The 20,819-nt window shown below is 41.2% G+C and overlaps 1 protein-coding gene across 2 annotated transcripts in view; it reads right to left on the bottom strand.

The window, feature by feature from the left end:
• Positions 1 to 840: 840 nt before the first annotated feature.
• Positions 841 to 20,819, bottom strand: part of LOC139542593 (guanine nucleotide-binding protein G(I)/G(S)/G(T) subunit beta-1-like) — a 56,768-nt gene continuing 36,789 nt past the window's right edge. For both annotated transcript variants that reach the window (XM_071348203.1, XM_071348204.1), the window contains 7 exons: positions 17,353 to 17,416; positions 16,342 to 16,504; positions 12,594 to 12,660; positions 12,203 to 12,404; positions 10,525 to 10,741; positions 9,342 to 9,457; positions 841 to 2,748 (listed from right to left, as the gene is read on the bottom strand). In XM_071348203.1, the coding sequence (XP_071204304.1) occupies positions 9,351 to 9,457; positions 10,525 to 10,741; positions 12,203 to 12,404; positions 12,594 to 12,660; positions 16,342 to 16,504; positions 17,353 to 17,416 (820 nt within the window). In that variant the 3' untranslated portion in view covers positions 841 to 2,748; positions 9,342 to 9,350. The remainder of the gene's footprint in view (positions 2,749 to 9,341; positions 9,458 to 10,524; positions 10,742 to 12,202; positions 12,405 to 12,593; positions 12,661 to 16,341; positions 16,505 to 17,352; positions 17,417 to 20,819) is intronic.

The following is a 20,819-nucleotide window of genomic DNA, read 5'->3' as shown; positions in this document are numbered from 1 at the left end:
AAAAATGGAATATTAATATTCAACGCTTTTATGGCAAGCCTAAGAAAGTTATGAATAAAAATATGCTTTAAGTCACAAATTGCATGGACTCACTGTGTACAATAAGTGTTTAACAATTTTGAAATGGCTACCTCATCACTATACCCCACATGGTCGAGCAGTGAATTTCAAGCACAGATTTAACCACAAAGACTAGAGAGGCTTTCCATGGTTCACAATGGGCACCTATATTGGTAGATGGGTAAACAAAAGTTGACATTGAATTTACCTTTGAGCATGGTGTAGTTTTGAAGTACACTTTGGATGGTGTATCAATGCAGCCAGCCACAACAAAGATAGAGGCGCCCTTCTGAACTCAGTTGCCATGTTCTAATGTGTGAAATGGGCATCTCCTGAGTTGGGATCGGAGGTGGTTCAACAAATTTGTCCTTAGTTTAATGCACTTACTATAAATCATTCTGCATGTGTTTACTATAGTAAATATATGTATTTAAAAAAAATATATTGTAGTCACATACACCGGAAATGTGTTGTTTTACAGGGTCAGCCATAGTTGGACGGCACCACTTTAGCAAATTAGGGTTAAGTGCCTTGCTCAAGGGCACATCGACAGATTTTTCACCTTGTCAGCTCAGGTATTCGAATCAGCAACCTTTCGGTTACTGGCCCAATGCTCTAACTGCTAGGCCTCAATAACTATAATGCCGATGTATTGTAAAAGTAGAAATTACAAGACTGATTTAATAGTGAATTAGAAATATTTGTGACTTCAATGTAATTACAATAACTAACATTTTTACTTGCATAATCACACATTTGAGGAATTAAACTCAGAACACATCAGATCTCAAACTGCTTTTTATTACATCTTAAATAACAGTACATTTTAATATAGTTTCTATCTTGCATCCAGCTTTCGGTTGTACACTGACTGACTTTAAATACAAAAGGTGAGAAGGGAACAGCGGGGTGCAGAGATCTACAGTTATTTCATGGCGAGAAAAGGAATTGTATTTAATATTTCTGTATTGATTTTCTTTGTTGCCAACTCAAGGTCTAATGCACAAATACAGCACATTTTTGTACAGAATTTTGCAAAGGAAAAACTGAATGGGGGAAAAAATGCCACTACTGCTAAAGAAAGTGTCTGTTTACAAGGAGGGGAACAGAAAATTCTGTCATTCAGATGCTGCAAGTTTTTTCTTTTTTATTATTAAAGGACAGAAAAAAACCTGTTTGTTACAAAATGTTTATTTTCTTTGTCACTGGAATTTGTTTGCTACAGAAGGAATGAAAATGTATTTGTTCCATTTGTGTTTGTGTGTGCATATGTTTTAAATGTTTACATAACTTTTATCAAGGAATCCATCTCAAGAATGGATATTGTAAGACCAGGTAACCGTTTGTTATGCTGTGGTGTTTGCTTCTCTCAAGTGCATAGGATTGACATTTTAATTGAATTATGTATGCACAGAGTAGCCAAAAACAAGATAAATACCATTGTAATGATACATTTAACAGGTTATTTTCTTAAAGAAAAACATCAAAAGGACTTAGTTCTATATGCACCTCTTTTTAAGCAATTCTACAGCATGCGTTTCTATGAGTTAACCCACCCATGGTGGACAGCCAAAATATTTTATTTATTTATTTTTTAACTTAAAAAGCTTCATTATCATTATTTCCAAACATTGATTTATACAACATGTCATTCACAGAGTAGTCACTGCATTTCCAAGCACGGAATGGGCAACTCTTGAACTCCGGAATGAAACCGGGGTAATAAGTAGAGGCCTCCCTACCCAATGAAATCACTTCTCCGTTCGCAACCACGGTCATCAAATAGGTAACAAAACAGAAATAAAACGAAGAAAGTGAACCAATGGGTTAATCTTCATTTAATTATTCTACATTGTCGCCCAACAAAAGGTGAAGAGAATGGTTAAAATGTTTTGTTTGTTTTCATTTTGAAAATGAGCATTCATTATCATAAACAGAATATGCTTGGTTAGTTAACTTTTCTTGAAACATTATTCTATACATGCAAAGTTTAATTTTGTGCAAACAAAGATTTGTGACTAAACAGAAAAAAATAAACAAATAGTGAAGTATCTTGGGACTAAATATACAGAATGGCCAGATCCTCCTGTTGGTGGCTCATGGACTCGACTCCCTGCTGAAGCTCAATTTTCTTGCCTTTTTTTCTGATGTGATTAAACTGGATTAAAATGACGATAATGTCATTTTTATTTCCAACCTACAAAACTTGACTCTAAACTATATCAAGATTGATAAAACAAAGCTCTCAATCCTCATTTAACCAACAGGTCACTGATCTAGTTCCCTGAACCAAAAATAAAGGGGGAAAAAAGAAAAAGAAACATGACCAAAAAGCTATCAAGAGTTAAATCACCGTTGTGTAGATTACCTTCACTCAAACCTGTGTATTGAAGATGGATTACACATTTGCATGGGGGTGAATGTATTTTCTTATGACACAATATCAGAAAATGGTCCCAGGAGGAATGCACAATTCTCTCCCCCATTCCATCCGACTGAAATTCCTCATCTTTTTAGCTGAGTGATAAACAATTGTGCTCTTCTTTTAAATGAGAAGGAGAGAATTTTTGCCGTTGGTAGTTTTTTGGGGGGTTGGAGTCAGTTTCATGGTTTTGAGAAGATTGGATATGCAATAAAATTGAACATTTTGGAATAGTCTTCCACTCAACTTTGGAGTCCAGATGTCATCTGAAAAAAGGCGGGAGACAAAAAAGAAACAATTTGCATTATTGTTATTTGCAACAAAAGTACCTCCTAAATGTGCATAGTCATTGCAGACAATTAACCTCTTCAATTTCCAAACAAAACTTAGTCGTCAATTGTGAGCTACAATTCATTGTTGGCCAATCTCCCATGTTCACAATCGGTAATCAGCCTTTTTGGACGCCGATTATGGCCGATTACGTTGCAATCCACGAGGGGACTGCGTGGCAGGCTGACCACCCGTTAAGCGAGTGCAGCATCAAAAGGACCTTGTGGCTGCAAGGAGCCAAGGTAAGTTGCTAGCTAGCATTAAACTTATCTTATAAAAAACCGATCAATCTTTACATAATCACTAGTTAACTACACATGGGTGATGATATTACTAGGATAACTAGCTTGTTTTGCGTTGCATATAATCAATGCGGTGCCTGTTAATTTATCATCGAATCACAGCCTACTTCGCCAAACGGGTGATTTAACAAAAGCGCACTCGCGGAATAAGCACAATCGCTGCACAAATGTACCTAACCATAAACATCAATGCCTTTCTTAAAATCAATACACAAGTATATTTTTTTAAACCTGCATATGTAGTTAAAATAAATTAATGTTAGCAGGCAATAAACTAGGGAAATTGTGTCACTTCTCTTGCGTTCTGTGCAAGCAGAGTCAGGGTATATGCAGCAGTTTGGGCCGCCTGGATAGTTGCGAACTTTGAAAGACTAATTAATTTGCCAGAATTTCACATATCTATGACATAACATTGAAGGTTGTGCAATGTAACAACCATATTTAGACTTAGGGTTGCCACCCGTTCGATAAAACACGGAACGGTTCCATATTTCACTGAAAGAATAAACGTTTTGTTATCGAAATTATATTTTCCGGATTTGACCATATTAATAACCAAAGGCTCGTATTTCTGTGTGTTTATTATATTATAATTAAGTATATGATTTGATAGAGCAGTCTGAGTGGTGGTAGGCAGCAGCAGGCTCGTAAGCATTCATTCAAACAGCACTTTCCTGCGTTTGCCAGCAGCTCTTCGTAATGCTTGAAGCACAGCGCTGTTTATGCCTATCAACTCCCCAGATTAGGCTGGCAATACTAGTGCCTATAAGAACATCCAATAGTCAAAGGTAAATGAAATACAAATGGTAGAGAGAGAAATAGTCCTATAATTCCAATAACGACAACCTAAAACTTCTTAACTGGGAATATTTAAGACTCATGTTAAAAGGAACCACACGCTTTCATATGTTCTCATGTTCTGAGCAAGGAACTTAAACATGATCTTTTTTTACATGGCACATATTGCACTTCTACTTTCTTCTCCAATACTGTTTTTGCATTATTTAAATCTAAATTGATTTTAGACTAAAGAATAAACAAAACATTTATTCTTTCAGTGAAATACGGAACCGTTCCGTATTTTATCTAACGGGTGGCATCCATAAGTCTAAATATTCCTGTTACATTGCACAACCCTCAATATTGTCACAATTACATAAAATTCTGACAAATTAGTTTGCAACGAGCCAGGCGGCCCAAACTGTTGCATATACCCTGACTCTGCGTGCAATGAACGCAAGAGAAGTGACACAATTTCACCTGGTTAATATTACCTGCTAACCTGGATTTCTTTTAGCTAAATATGCAGGTTTTAAAATATATACTTCTGTGTATTGATTTTAAGAAATGCATTGATGTTTAGGTACAGTTGTGCAACGATTGTGCTTTTGTTAAATCATCCCCCGTTTGGCGAAATTGGCTGTCTTTGTTAGGAAGAAATAGTCTTCACACAGTTTGCAATGAGCTAGGCGGCCCAAACTGATGCATATACCCTGACTCTGTTGCAAGAGAAGTGACACCATTTTTCCTAGTTAAAAGAAATTCATGTTAGCAGGCAATATTAACTAAATATGCAGGTAAAAAAATATATACTTGTGTAGTGATTTTAAGAAAGGCATTGATGTTTATGGTTAGGTACACGTTGGAGCAACGACAGTCCTTTTTTGCGAATGCCACCGCATCGATTATATGCAACGCAGGACACGCTAGATAAACTAGTAATATCAACCATGTGTAGTTAACTAGTGATTATGATTGATTGATTGTTTTTTATAAGATAAGTTTAATGCTAGCTAGCAACTTACCTTGGCTTCTTACTGCATTCGCGTAACAGGCAGGCCCCTCGTGGAGTGCAATGTAATCAGGTGGTTAGAGAGTTGGACTAGTTAACCTTAAGGTTGCAAGATTGAATCCCCGAGCTGACAAGGTAAAAATCTGTCATTCTGCCCCTTAACAAGGCAGTTAACCCACCGTTCCTAGGCCGTCATTGAAAATAAGAATGTGTTCTTAACTGACTTGCCTAGTTAAATAAAGGTGTAAAAAATCTATAATAATAATCGTCCGAATCGGTGTCCAAAAATACCGATTTCCGATTATGAAAACTTGAAATCGTCCCTAATTAAATTGGCCATTCCAATTAGATCGGTCGACCTCTAATACATACATACATATACACACATTCATTAAAAGTATGAAGGACCACAGTTGTACAGGACAAACATAGGTACAGTAGGCGGTTATAGAATTGACATTTTTTTACAAGAGTCGACTGATTGTGACTCAATGTTGTTGCTAGCAAATCCCATGACCAGTTATCAAAACTCAACTCCGCCTCGATATAACAGAGCTGACCGTTCCTCAGCTATCTTCATCCAAGTTAAACTGGTACATGGTTCCCTCATGAGAAACCCATTTTATCTGACAGACTGCATTCCCACTTTATGAAGAGCAACTACATGGCATCTTTACTTATTGTTGTTACATGTGAATACACAGTAACTAATTTGAAACCACAGGCTAATTGTCCAGTTTCCATTCAGTATAATTATAGTTTCATATAGCTTATCTGCATAGTGTTCAGCGGAGTAATTATCTCATTCTGGTTACTGACATAGCTGTACAGGAACTAGATGGCATTTATAGAGGAACTATAGGGCATAATGAAACAATCAGGAGAAACAAAGGTCACCCAGGACATAGAGCAAGTACAAATACATTCCTATTCAACTCAACCATGCATTCATGTCTTACTTTACGGTGTCTATGTTACTGTAAATCATATTGAGATGTTTATATGCACTTAAGTTAATGTCCCCCTCCAGATATTTTGGAACCTTTCCAATTGAAAAATTATATCCAGAGTAGAAACACAGCAATATACACATATTACATTTAAAGGGATACTTGGCAATGAAGCCCTTTATTTACGTCACCTGAGTCAGATGAACTTGTGGATACAGTTGTCTTTGCGTGCAGTTTGAAGGAAGTTGCTAACTAGCACCAGCTCAATTGCTAACTAACGTTAGCGCAGACTGGAAGCCTATGGATATCTGCTAGCATATACCCATTAAAGCTTCTTGTCAATATGGGGGCGCTGTTTCCACTTTGTAAAAAATTGTGCCCAAATTAAACTGCCTCGTACTCTATTCTAGATCATACAATATGCATATTATTATTACTATTGGATAGAAAACACTCAAGTTTCTAAAACTGTTTGAATTATATCTGAGTAAAACAGAACTCATTTTGCAGCAAACTTCCAGGCAGGAAGTGAAAAATCTGAAAACCATGCTCTGTTCCAGGGCCTGCCTATTCAATTGCCTTATATTTATGGATTTGCATGCACTGCATACGCCTTTCACTAGATGTCAACAGGCAGTGGAAGGTGGAATGGGGTGTCTAGCTTGATCTGAGGCCGAACAAGAGCTCTTGGAATGACGTGACCAGAATTTCCTTTCTCTACCTAGGCGCGGGAAGTACCTCCATGTTGTCTTATGATAAGCGTTCGGTATACACGGCTAATATCTCCGGCTTTGTTTTTATTTGATACATATTAGAAAAACATCATAAAGTAGGTTTTTTTCAACCGAGTTTCATCAGTTTATTCAACGTTTAATGGGACTTTTGGAGTTTTCCGTTCTATGCGTCAAGAGAAGATGGGCATGTTCGCGCCACATGGCTAGCCTTGTGGAGCGAATTCGACAGGAGAGAAGGACATTCTAAAACCAAACAACAATTTATTCTGGACAAAGGACTCCTTGTACAAGATTCTGATGGAAGCTCAGCAAAAGTAAGAACAATTTATGATGTTATTTCGTATTTCTGTGGAAAATGTTATTTCTATTATCTGCCGTTTTTGGCGGGCGCTGTCTCGCTATAACGTAAGCTGTTTGTTATCGTAAAGTTTTTTTTTTTTTTTTTTTAATCTAACATGGCGGTTGCATTAAGAACCAGTGTATCTTTCATTTGCTATCCAACATGTATTTTTTAGTAAAGTTTATGATGAGTTCTTTGGTCAGATTAGGTGAGTGTCCAAAATATCTCCTGACATTCTGGGGAATCGATGCTACATTTTCATAATGTAAAACCACGGGTTGCAGCTCTAAATATGCACATTTTCGAACAAAACATAAGTGTATTGTATAACCTGATGTTATAAGACTGTCATCTGATGAAGTTGTCCAAGGTTAGTGATTAATTTTATATATTTTGCTGGTTTTTGCGATCGCTACCTTTTGCTGCTAATAAATGCATTTGTGTGTTTGGCTATTGTGGTAAGCTAATATAATGCTATATTGTGTTTTCGCTGTAAAACACTTAAAATCGGAAATATTGGCTGGATTCACAAGATGTTTATCTTTCATTTGCTGTACACCATGTATTTTTCATAAATGTTTTATGATGAGTATTTATGTATTTCACGTTGCTCTCTAATTATTCTGGCTGCTTTGGTGATATTTTTGATGGTAGCTGCAATGTAAAACTATGATTTATACCTCAAATATGCACATTTCCGAACAAAACATAAATTTATTGTATAACATGTTATAAGACTGTCATCTGATGAAGTTGTTTCTTGGTTAGTGACTAATTATATCTCTATTTGGTCGGTTTTGTGATAGCTACCGATGCGGTAGAAAAAATTGTGAAAATATGCGGTTGAGTCTTTTGCTATTGTGGTTAGCTAATAGAAATACATAGTGTTTTCGCTGTAAAACATTTTAAAAATCGGAAATGATGGCTGGATTCACAAGATGTTTATCTTTCATTTGCTGTATTGGACTTGTGATTTCATGAAAATTATATTATATGATATCCCTGTCGCGTTAGGCTAGGCTATGCTAGTCAGCTTTTTTGATGAGGATGCTCCTGGATCCGGGATGGGTAGCAATGAAAGGTTAACTTCCAGTCATTGAGCTAGCGCTAGTTAGCATTGGCTAGTGAAACTACCTCTAACTTCCTTCATACTGGACACCGAGACATACACTACATGACCAAATATATGTGGACACCTGATCGAGGAGTTGGTCCCCCCTTTGATGCTATAACAGCCTCCACTCTTCTGGGAAGGGTTTCCACTAGATGTTGGAACATTACTGCGGGGACTTGCTTCTATTCAGCCACAAGAGCATTAGTGAGGCCGGGCACTAATGTTGGGCGATTAGGCCTAGCTCGCAGTCGGTGTTCCAATTCATCCCAAAGGTGTTCGATGGGGTTGAGGTCAGGGCTCTGTGCAGGCCAGTAGAGTTCTTCCACACCAATCTTGACAAATCACTTCTGTATGGACCTCGCTTTGTGCATGGGGGCATTGTCATGCTGAAACAGGAAAGGGCCTTCCCACAAAGTTGGAAGCACAGATATTTCATAGAATGTCATTGTATGCTGTAGTGTTGATTTCTCGTCACTGGAACTAAAGGGCCTAGCCCGAACCATAAAAAACAGCCCCAGACCATTATTCCTCCTCCACCAAACTTTACAGTTGGCACTACGCAGTCGGGCAGTCTGTCAGACTGCCAGATGGTGACGCGTGATTAATCACTCCAGAGAACGTGATTTCACTTCTCCAGAGTCCAATGGCGGTGAGCTTTACACCACTCCAGCCGACGCTTGGCATTGCACATGGTGATCTTAGGCTTGTGTGCGGCTGCTTGGCCATGGAAACGCCTTTCATGAAGCTCCCGACAAACAGTTACATTGCTGACGTTGCTTTCAGAGGCAGTTTGGAACTTGGTAGTGTGTTGCAACGAAGGACAGACGTTCTGTTCTGTGAGCTTGTGTGGCCTACCACTTCACGGCTGAGCCCTTGTTGCTCCTAGTCATTTCCACTTCACAATAACAGCACCTACAGTTGACCAGGGAAGCTCTAGCAGGGCAGAAATTTGACATGCTGACTTGATGGAAAGGTGGCATCCTACAAAGATGCCACATTGAAAGTCACTGAGCTCTTCAGTATGGGCCATTCTACTGCCAATGTTTGTCTATGGAGATTGCATGGCTGTGTGTTTGATTTTATACACCTGTCGGCAATGGGTGTGGCTGAAAGAGCCAATTCCACTAATTTGAAGGGGTGTCCACATACTTTCGTATATAGAGTGTATATGAAAAAATACCGAAGTATCCCTTTAAGCATCAATAAATAAATGTGGAGCAAATCAGCGATATTTCTTAGAGTGCCATGGCATGTCGGGCACACTTGTGGTGGAAGGGCGGCTGCACTGTGCAGTTACCTTCAGACTTTAGTTCCAGATCTTGAGGAAGCTGTCCCAGGACCCTGTTGACACGGCCATGCCGTCGTCAGTCACACCCAAGCAACTGACACGGTTGTCATGTCCAGCCAGGACACCTAGGGACAGAGCAGTGTCAGCGGATAGAAGTCAGACCATGAGATCACAACACGCTTAGCCAACACCACTCTCTATTCACTCAGTTTGACCCTTAATAAATGATTCCATTAAAGACCTGGCTGTGTACCAGTTCTATTCTGTTGTATATTGGTAAACTCAGTTACTAGAAAATGTTGCTAGTACAAGTGTGTGTGTGGCAGACCCATCCCATCTCTTATCCAGACCACATATGTAATCAAAATAACTGAACAATTCATGCCTCTGTGGGAGCAGATCAACTGCTGGAGCAGGCTAAATAGCAGGGGCCTCATCCACAAACCCTGCTGCTGTACAAACTAGCCTTCACCTGTACAATCGCTGTCATGGATTTAACAGTGAAAACTCCCTCTAGCCAATGCTTACATCAGTCCTATGCTTTTGAATCAACGACAGGAAGTCTAACTGCTCAATTCTGGAAAAGGGTGGATAATTGGGAATTCTCCTGTTCAATCTGCTTTATATCTTCTGTCTAGTAATGCTGCATGTCTGAAGTATCCCTGCTGTGCTTGAGGAACTAGCCTGGCTACAAAACTGACCCATTACGTGGCTGCAGACGGTACCACCGATGTGCTCAAATAAAGTAACCCTGCTGTCATTTGATACCTACTGAACCCCAGTCATTTCTGTACCACAGAGACCACTAGGTGCTCTAAATCAATGTCCCTCGGGGACTCCTCACACCACTAGAACCACATCTAGTCCATTTCAACACCTCCCCCTTCCACCAGCCCTGGCTCCACTAGCTACATTCCACCCTGTTCCACTACAGGGAGCTGTACGGGCCTACAGCATTTTGGCTGATTATTTTCGCAATAACATCCAGAACCTAGCTTGACCACTGCTCCTCCACTGTACCCCCGACTGTCGTCATCATGGTCGCCTCAAAGTATGATGAAGTGGCCCATAGATTTAGGGTCAGTTAAACATTTTCCCCCCTAACCATTAAGGTTTGGGAGTACTGTGCTCTGATCCTAGACCTGTGGTTTGGGCGTAAAAAAAAACTAAAACCCTCACACCCGCTGGTCACCTGCACGGTCGGCCTTGAGGCTATCCCACACGTTGCAGTTGAAGTCGTCGTAGCCGGCGAGCAGCAGGCGGCCGCTCTTGGAGAACGCCACTGAGGTGATGCCACAGATGATGTTGTCATGGGAGTAGACCATCAGCTCCTGGTCGGCGCGCAAGTCAAAGAGCCTGCAGGTGGCGTCGTCTGAGCCTGTGGCAAAGGCGTTACCATTGGGGAAGAACTGGGAGGGATGGGAAAAAGGGGAGAGGGAGATGGGTATTATCAGACCAAACCTCATACTTCCTCATCGCTCTACGTGCGGTATATGTGTCAGTGTGTAATGAGCTAGTGCATAATGGTTGCCATGGCATTATCAAGGTGGGTGCTATACATTGGTAGTGACTTCACCCTTTCATAATGTAAAGTGCTTGGTATTGACCAAGTGACCATGCATACTAAATACACAAGGGACAATAGATGCGGATGTAGCATGTCCACATTCACGCTTCTACAAGTATCACAGAAACCACCCTTAAGCATGCTAGTGTATATACAATGTCCGTATTGAAGTCTCTGTATGTCTGAATGCAAAAGAAACCAGTTTCAACTGTTCTGTCTGTGGTTATGGAACCCCTACCTGTCCCAGACCTGCTGTTTTCAACTCTTAATGATCGGCTATGAAAAGCCAACTGACATTTATTCCTGATTATTATTTGACCATGCTTGTCATTTATGAACATTTTGAACATCTTGGCTATCTCTAAATCTCTCCTTCTCTCTTTCTTTCTCTCTCTCGGAGGACCTGAGCCCTAGGACCATACGTCAGGACTACCGGGCATGATGACTCCTTGCTGTCCCCAGTCCACCTGGCCTTGCTGCTGTTCCAGTTTCAACTGTTCTGCCTGCGGTTATGGAACCCCTACCTGTCCCAGACCTGCTGTTTTCAACTCTTAATGATCGGCTATGAAAAGCCAACTGACATTTATTCCTGATTATTATTTGACCATGCTTGTCATTTATGAACATTTTGAACATCTTGGCTATCTCTAAATCTCTCCTTCTCTCTTTCTTTCTCTCTCTCGGAGGACCTGAGCCCTAGGACCATACGTCAGGACTACCGGGCATGATGACTCCTTGCTGTCCCCAGTCCACCTGGCCTTGCTGCTGTTCCAGTTTCAACTGTTCTGCCTGCGGTTATGGAACCCCTACCTGTCCCAGACCTGCTGTTTTCAACTCTTAATGATCGGCTATGAAAAGCCAACTGACATTTATTCCTGATTATTATTTGACCATGCTTGTCATTTATGAACATTTTGAACATCTTGGCCATATTCTGTTATAATCTCCACCCGGCCCAGCCAGAAGAGGACTGGCCACCCCTCATAGCCTGGTTCCTCTCTAGGTTTCTTCCTAGGTTTTGGCCTTTCTAGGGAGTTTTTCCTAGCCACCGTGCTTCTACACCTGCATTGCTTGCTGTTTGGGGTTTTAGGCTGGGTTTCTGTACAGCACTTCGAGATATTAGCTGATGTACGAAGGGCTATATAAAATAAACTTGATTTGAAAACCGCTGGCGTGGTAAGCCTTCTGCCGAAAAGCTAGTGACAAAAGATACTGACGCCGTAGGTTAGAGTGTGAGGCTCCGTTTTGAATGGAAGTGTAGCTACACAGGTTGACCGGTGGTCGGATCGTGTGATTGGCTTACGCAGATGGCATTAATGTCCGACTCGTGCCCGGTGAAGGTCTGTCGGCACATTCCTTCTCTGACATCCCAGAGCTTGGCGGAAGCGTCACACGCCCCGGACACAAACAGCCGCGTGTCGGGCGCAAGCGACAGGCTCATGACATCGCCGGTGTGGCCGGCGAACGTGGTCGTCTGCAGGCCCGTCTCAATGTCCCAGAGAGCACTGGGGGAAGGAGAGGCAGGGAGAAAAAAATAAAGTTTGAGTTTGGAGTGACTGTTTTCCGTCATACTCTTGGGATGCATTCAGATATTCGCCATTGCGTTTAACCTCAATTTTAACAAACAGTGTAGAGCTGGCATATCCACTCAGTGAAAATGGGAAGGGGCAGGCAGGCACAGTTCCCCCACTCACCATGTGGTATCTCCAGAGCTTGTGACAATCTTGTTGTCATCCACGAAGCGACAGCAGGACAGGTAACCTGGATGACAGCAGAATTAAGTCAGTCAGTCATCAGACATGATTTGAGACAGTCAGCACTGAGCAGCAGTCACAAAACACAGGGGAAATGGTCTAAAGATACAAGGAGGAACTACATTACAGGCCTTGACCCAGTATGTACATTATAGGCCTTACCACCGAAAGGGTGTGCAAGTACAACAGAACCCACTCAATAACACAAACATGCCTTTTCACAGTGAGCTAACAGACATGGGTTCTGTCATGTGAGACTAAAATCGCAGTGGTATTGAAAGCATTCAAGACTTCCAAGGTACTGGTTCATTTAAAATAAATCTTGTGCATAAACAATACCCGTCTTGTAAACTGGTGGTTAACCATGGTCTATCATGTGTCACAGGTGAGCTAGCTGTGTGTGTTTGCATGTACAGCGCCCTTAGAAAATACTCACACCCCTCGACTTTTACCACATTGTGTTGTTACAGCCTGAATTTAAAATTTATTATATTTAGATATTTGTTGTCCCTGGCCTACCCTATAATGTCAAAGTGGAATTAAGTTTTCCAACATTTTTACAAATCAATTAAAAATGAAAACGCTGAAATGTTTTGAGTCAATAAGTATTCAACCCCTTTGTCATGGCAAGCCTAAATACAGTGCATTCGGAAAGCATTCAGACCCCTTCACCTTTTCCACATTTTGTTACTTTACAGCCTTATTCTAAAATGGATTAAATAAATGTTTTTCACGATCAACACACAACACCCGATAATGACAAAGTGAAAACAGGTTAAGAAAAAAAACTGAAATACCTTATTTACATAAGTATTCAGACCCTTTTGCTATGAGACTCGAAATTGAGCTCAGGTGCATCCTGTTTCCATTGATCAACCTTGAGATGTTTAAACAACTTGGAGTCCACCTGTGGTAAATTCAATTGATTGGACATGATTTGGAAAAGCACACGTGTCTATTTAAGGTCCCACAGTTGACGGTGCATGTCAGAGGAAAAACCAAGCTATGAGGTCGAAGGAATAGACCGTAGAGCTCCGGGACAGGATATTGTCGAGGCACGGATCTAGGGAAGGGTACCAAAACATTTATGCAGTATTTAAGGTCCAAGAAAACAGTGGAATCCATCATTCTTAAATGGAAGAAGTTTGGAACCACAAAGACTCTTCCTCGAGCTGTCTGCCCAGCCAAACTGAGCAATCGGTGGAGAAGGGCAATGGTCACAGAGGGGACCAAGAACCCGATGGTCACTGACAGAGCTCCAGAGTTCCTCTCAGGAGATGGGAGAACCTTCTAGAAGGACAACCATCTCTGCAGCACTTCACCAATCAGGCCTTTATGGTAGAGTGGCAAGACGGAAGCCACTCCTCAGTAAAAAGGCAGGACAGCACGCTTGGAGTTTCCCAAAACGCACCTAAATACTCTGACCATGAGAAATAAGATTCTCTGGTCTGAGGAAACCAAGCTTGAACCCTTTGGCCTGAATGCAAAGCGTCACATCTGGAGGAAATCTGGCACAATCCCTACGGTGAAGCATGGTGGTGGCAGCATCATGCTGTGGGTATGTTTTTCAGCGGCAGGGACTGGGAGACTAGTCAGGATCAAGGGAAAGCTTAACGTAGCAAAGTACAGAGATCCTTGATGAAAACCTGCTCCAAAGAGCTCAGGACCTCAGACTGGGGCGAAGGTTCACCTTCCAACAGGACAACGACCCTAAGCACACAGGCAAAAGTGGCTTAGGGACATGTCTCTGAATGTCCTTGAATGGAACTCCCCAAAAGCCAGTTTTTGCTTTGTCATTATGGTGTATTGTGTGTAGATTGAGGGGAAAAAATGATTTAATCCATTTTAGAATAAGGCTGTAATGTAACCAAATTTGGAAAAGGGGTCTGAATACTTTCCAAATGCACTGTACGTTCAGGAGTAAAAATGTGCTTAACAAGTCACAAGTTGCATGGACTCACTTTGTGTGCAATAAGTGTTTAACATGATTTTTGAATGACTACTTCAACTCTGTACCTCACACATACAGATAATTGTAAGGCCCCGCAGTCGAGCAGTGAATTTAAAACAGATTTAACCAGAGACCAGGGAGGTTCTCCAATGGCTCGCAAAGAAGGACATCTATTGGAAGATAGGTAAAATATATATATATTTTTTAAAGCAGACAATGAACTTCCCTTTGAGCATGGTGTATCAATACACCCAAAAATACAGGTGTACTTCCTAACTTAGTTGCCAGAGAGGAAGAACACAGCTCAGACATTTCAACAAGAGGCCAATAGTGACTTTAAAACAGTTACACAGTTTAATGGCTGGGATAAGAGAAAACTGACGGATCAACAACATTGCAGTTACTCCACAGTCAGAACCTAATTGACAGTAAAAAATAAGGCAGTAAAGTAATACTGCAAAAAAGGTGGCAAAGCAATTAACTTTAGGCCTCCCGAGTGGTGCAGTGGTCTAAGGCACTGCATTGCTGTGCTAGCTGTGCCACTCGAGATCCTGGTTCGAGTCCAGGCTCTGTCACAGCCGGCCACGATCGGTTAGGGGAGTGTTTGGCGGGCAGGGATGTTCTTGTCACTAGCAACTCCTGTGGCAGGCCGGGCGCAATGAACGCTGACACAGTCGCCAGGTGTACGGTGTTTCCTCCGACACATTGGTGCGGCTGGCTTCCGGCACAAGCGGCATTGTGTCAAGAAGCAGTGCGGCTTGGCTGGGTTGTGTTTTGGAGGACGCACAGCTCTCGACCTTCGCCTCTCCTGAGGGAAGTTGCAACGATGGGACAAGACTAACTACCAATTGGATATCTTAAAATGGGTGAGAAAAAGAGGTGAAATTTAATAAAATACGTCATTACATTTTAGTCCTGAATACAAAAGTATTGTTTGGGGAAAATCCAATACAACACATTACTGAGTACCGCTCTCCATATTTTCAAGTATAGTGGTGGCGGCGGCTGCATCATGTTTTGGGTATGCTTGTAATCGTTAAGGACTGGGTCGTTTTTCAGGATAAAAAAAATTACGGAATGGAGCTAAGCACAGGCAAAATCCTAGAGGAAAACCTAGTTCAGTCTGCATTCCACCAGACACTGGGAAATTAATTAACCTTTCAGCAGGACAATAACCTAAAACCCAAGGCCATGCAGTTTCTTCCTAAGGAGACAGTGAATGTTTTTAAGTGTCCGATTACAATTTTGACTTAAATCTACTTGAAAATCTATGACAAGACCTGAAAATGGTTGTCTAGCGATGATCAACAACCAATTTGACAGATCTTGGAGAATTTTGAAAATAATAAATGGGCAAATGCTGCACAATCCAGGTGTGGAAAAGGCAACGACTAACCCAGAAAGACTAACAGCTGTAAACGCTGCCAAAAGGTGCTTCCACAAAGTGTGAATACTTATGTAAATTAGATATTTATTTAATTTTCAATAAATTAGCAGAACATTTCTGTAAAAATATGTTTTCACTTTGTCATTATGTGTTACTGCGTGTAGATGGGTGAGGGAAAAATATATATATACACATTTTAACCATTTTGAATATAGGCTGTATCAACAATGTGAACTAAATCAAGGGGTATGAATACTTTCTGAAGGCTTTGTGTGTGCGTGTGCGTGCGTGTATATATATATATATACACACTGTGGTAGCCTTGTGGAAACTAGGGGTGACTATCGTACCTGTGTGTCCGGCCAGCTCACGGCTGACACGCACGTTCCCCTCGCGGGTCTTGAGGTTGTAGATGGAGCAGATGTTGTCCAGGCCTCCGCAGGCCACGTAGTTCCCAGAGGGGGCATAAGCGCACGTCATGACCCAGGAGGAGCGCAGCGGGATGGCGTGGACCTGAGGGAGACCAGGCGGGCAGAGAGTTAAGAGGGAGCACGGCTCTGGGTCTGATTGATTCCCACAAGGACCACATTTACTAGGTAGCCAAGCTTAGATCATACACTACATGACCCAAAGTATGTGGACACCTGCTCGAACATCTCAATCCAAAATTATGGGCATTAATATGGAGTTGGTCCCCCTTTGCTGCTATAACAGCCTCCACTCTTCTGGGAAGGCCTTCCACTAGCTGTTGGAACATTGCTGCGAGGACTTGCTTCCATTCAGCTACAAGAGCATTAGTGAGGTCGGGCACTGGATGTTGAGCGATTAGGCCTGGCTCGCAGTGGGTGTTCTAATTCACTCCAAAGTTGTTTGGTGGGTTGAGGTCAGGGCTCTGTGCAGGCCAGTCAGGTTCTTCCACACCGATCACAACAAGCCATTTCTGTATGGACCTCACTTTGTACACGGGGGCATTGTCATACTGAATAACTAACATGTTGGAAACATGGCACCCTATGGTGGTCCAGCACTGAAAGTCACGGAGCTCTTCAGTATGGCCATTCTACTGCCAATGTTTTTCTATGGCGTTTGCATGGCTGTGTGCTCAATTTTTATACACCTGTCAGCAATGGGTGTAGCTGAAATAGCCGAATCCACTAATTTGAAGGAGTGTCCACGTACACTATATATATATATATATATATACACACAAAAGTATGTCACATATACTGGATATCCTATGTCACAGTCATGAAACAAATGGTGGAAAATGTCAATTTTTTGGTCTTTAGGCTAAAAAGAAAATGCATTCAAATGTGAGAGCTTCCTTTTAATTCTTCAAGATGTGGCCAGGCCAGCCTTACCTTGTTTGTGGTGTAGCTATCCCAAATAATGAGTTTACCATCCTGGGAGGCACTGACTAAAAGCCTATGGGGCAAAAGGAGAGCAATGATTAAACCAGTGAACATAGGGTGGAACCATGTGTTGCATTTTAGGGGCGGTGTGGTTTCCAGGCGCTTTTATGGCCGGGGAGCATCTTGCTGCTATCTGGGCGAATCAAAAACAGAGTCGCCACAGAAGCCAGCACTCGATGCACAGAGGTTGGGGCACATTGGTTCCCTTTGGACCTGCTCAGCTTATGCAAATCCTACCTACCTGAGAGGCACAGTCTAATAAACACATGCTAACACAGACATGCTAATGCACACACACACACACACATTAACACATACTAACACACCTACCACTGTACTCTACAACATCCCCATCATCATAATAGGACATGGCAACTTTGTAAACAATTCATTTTGACCCGGCACTTATTTGAAACTGGAATTTATTTGCTGAAATCTGGGATGTTGCCTGGGTATTAAAAAAAGGGTCAGGCTGTTATTTGAGAGAGTGCATTTAATTGAAGTTATACGGTGTATAAATGTATTAACGCCTATATTATGGATGTGGTGGGTGTCAAAATGCAAGAGGGTTAAAAAAGAGAAAGCTGCTAGCTTTAGCTCTGGCAGTACACTTCCTGTCTATGTGGTTTGAAATCATGTGCTGTTAGTGGAGGCTGATGAAACACTTCAGTGTTTGCCTCAGAGAAATCCCTCTTACACCTTATGTAACAGTGACAACACAGCCTTCGAGAGCCTCAGGTACACTTGCCTTACAACTCTTGCACACTAAACTGTTGACTGCTTGAAATGGAGTGTCAAAGTAGCATGTTTGGGGGGGGGGATTATGTTCATGTCTAAAATAATTAAACCGGGCTCGTGTGGATTTATTTTTTGCTTTTGGGAAGGCTGTGAAAAAGACACTTTAGTGGAATGTTGACTTTGAACCAAGTTGTGTGTGTCAGTGTCCACAATGTTTCTCCAGAGAGTGAGTAAAATGCTTAACGGAGATTGCGGCTTATTATCTAACTTTTTAAACACGCCTGCAATAAAGCAGGAGTGGAATACATTAACTAGCTCTCTTCTGCTAGCTTAGCGCCGCTCCGTTCACTTGCATTTACTTATTACACATTGGCATTTGGATTACTTCTGCTTTTCCATTAGGCTACCGCACCTCAACGCAGATGGAGGCATTCCAAGTGACTGTTGCAGCTTTGTTGTGAATGAAAAACAACCAAATGGAATCAGAGATGTACCTTGTTGACGGCGTTTGACAAATAGTAAATATTGTCTGCTGTGTTGCACAACCTGAAAGGTAGCAGTTAAACTCACGCTGTCCAAGATAATCCTGGTAGTAAGTAACTGGAAATGAGGCTGAGATAGTCTGTCAATCGCCAAACCGTCTCGTTGAGGGTCATCATTGAGGGGGTTGGGTGAGAGACTTGGACGCTCTCTTTAGAAGGCGTTCCTCTTCACTAAGTCTATGGTTTATAAATCTATGGTGTAAACCTGAAGGAGTCCTGGGCTCATATTCATAAACCCTCTCAGAGTAGGAGTGCTGACTTAGGATCAGTTTGGCCTTTTCAGACCAATGAAAACAATAACATACACATGTTGACCTGATCCTAGATCAGCACTCCCACTCTGACAAACACATTGGGCACAATTCAGACTTCTCAGTAGTTCGTATTCAGACTTACCTTATGCAGGTGTGTAACAGGTTTTACAGGCGTGGTTCCCTTGTGCGTGCTGAATAAATGTAATTAAAACTCTGAAAACCCTCCCACTTGCTGGCCAACATTTTCTCTTGGAGTTTGCATTGAATAGGGTTTTCAGTACATTTTTCTTAAAGGAAAACTCCACTCAAAAACAATATTTTGGTATTTGTTTCATTAGTCCATTGTTGACATAGTCCCAAAATGTTTTGCTTGTCAGCACTCAAGTTTAAAGATACTATATGTAACTTTCAAAATACAGAAATCATCCCCGTATGATGCATTTTGAAATCATCCCCGTATGATGCATTTTGAAATCATCCCTGTACGATTTCTGTATTTTGAAAGTTACACATTACTTCTTACTAGTAATACATTTGTTTTAGAAACATTACAAAGCTTGCTCATCTGTTTATGTGTTTTGTTGTTGTAATTTTAGAGGGGGAAAAATATTTTGGCTGGTAAAAAACATTGAGTGGTTGGTAGATTTTTAAAACTACCAGCTACAAACGGGAAAGTGTACAAAAAAAAAGAAGAAGTTATGCCCTGCCTAATATGATCCACTATTGTTAGCGGCCCTCAGGAACAACTACACGGACATCACAGAGGAAAGGTAAAGACTATAAATCGAAGGAAACGAACACTAAAGTGACAGTTATAAATGTATGTGGGTATTACTGACGGTGGCTCCCGATAGGCCTACCATGTCATGTTATGATTTTCATTTTGATTCCATATTTCTGATTTCACATTCATCTATAGGGATCATAAAGTAAAATCTAAAAGAATTGCTGTGTATATTTACAATTCCGTTCTAACAGACTACTTACGTAGCTAGCTCTTATCAATTTATAAAAATTACAGTGCATGGAGATTATCGGGAAAAATAAAGTAGACGCGCTTTAAACTTGGAACCACAGGTTCGCACGACCTTATTCATGGTTCTCACGCGTAAAGGTGGTAGAATTATTAGGGCATTAAGTCAAGATCAGATTACGGCGTATCTGTAGACACCTCCACCCCCAACGAATAGCAGGTGAATAGCATACTATTCTCATGTGTAAGTTCAAGGTCAGAATACGCATTGAGAGAAAAATGCATAAAGGGAATTATGTTCTATTTACGCATGCATAAGGCGAGTCGGAATTCCCCCCTTTATAAACTGAGTCAATTAAATGAGAGCCACAGGGCACGGGACTATAAAGAGCAGTGGGAGGAACACACAGACCCTGTGTATGAATAGCACCCGACTCCGGGTCAATACTTCTTCATTATGCCTTCTCTTTGGACAGCTGCACTTCGCTACAGGTAGACTAATTAGACTTTTTAACCCACCAAAGCAAAGACAAACATTAGGGCTGGCACAATTACCATATAACTGACGGTCATGGATGAAAACCGTTCTGAAAATAAAGTGAACTGTAAAAAAATATATATATAATTTTGTGTGTGGAACGAACGGCCAACTGGGAATTTGTGAGGTTGAATCTGTTTCTGCCATAACATGGACTCTTAAAAACGTGAAACTTTTGTTACTCCTTGCTGAAATAAGCCAATGAGTCTGTTGCCTGGGCAATGGGTACACTCGCAATGGCTGCCTGGTATTGTGATGCAATACATGTCATGGTAATGTAGAATGTAAATTTCAATGATGTGGATCATGCAATGTTTATTTTTATTTTTTTTGCAATGTCAGTTGAATCAACAAATCACAGCACATATTTT

The sequence above is a fragment of the Salvelinus alpinus genome, chromosome 17, assembly GCF_045679555.1.
Source record: "Salvelinus alpinus chromosome 17, SLU_Salpinus.1, whole genome shotgun sequence".
NCBI classification, from domain to species: domain Eukaryota; kingdom Metazoa; phylum Chordata; class Actinopteri; order Salmoniformes; family Salmonidae; genus Salvelinus; species Salvelinus alpinus.
Note: the sequence above shows the minus strand (reverse complement) of the source record. Positions and strands in the feature narration are given on the sequence as shown.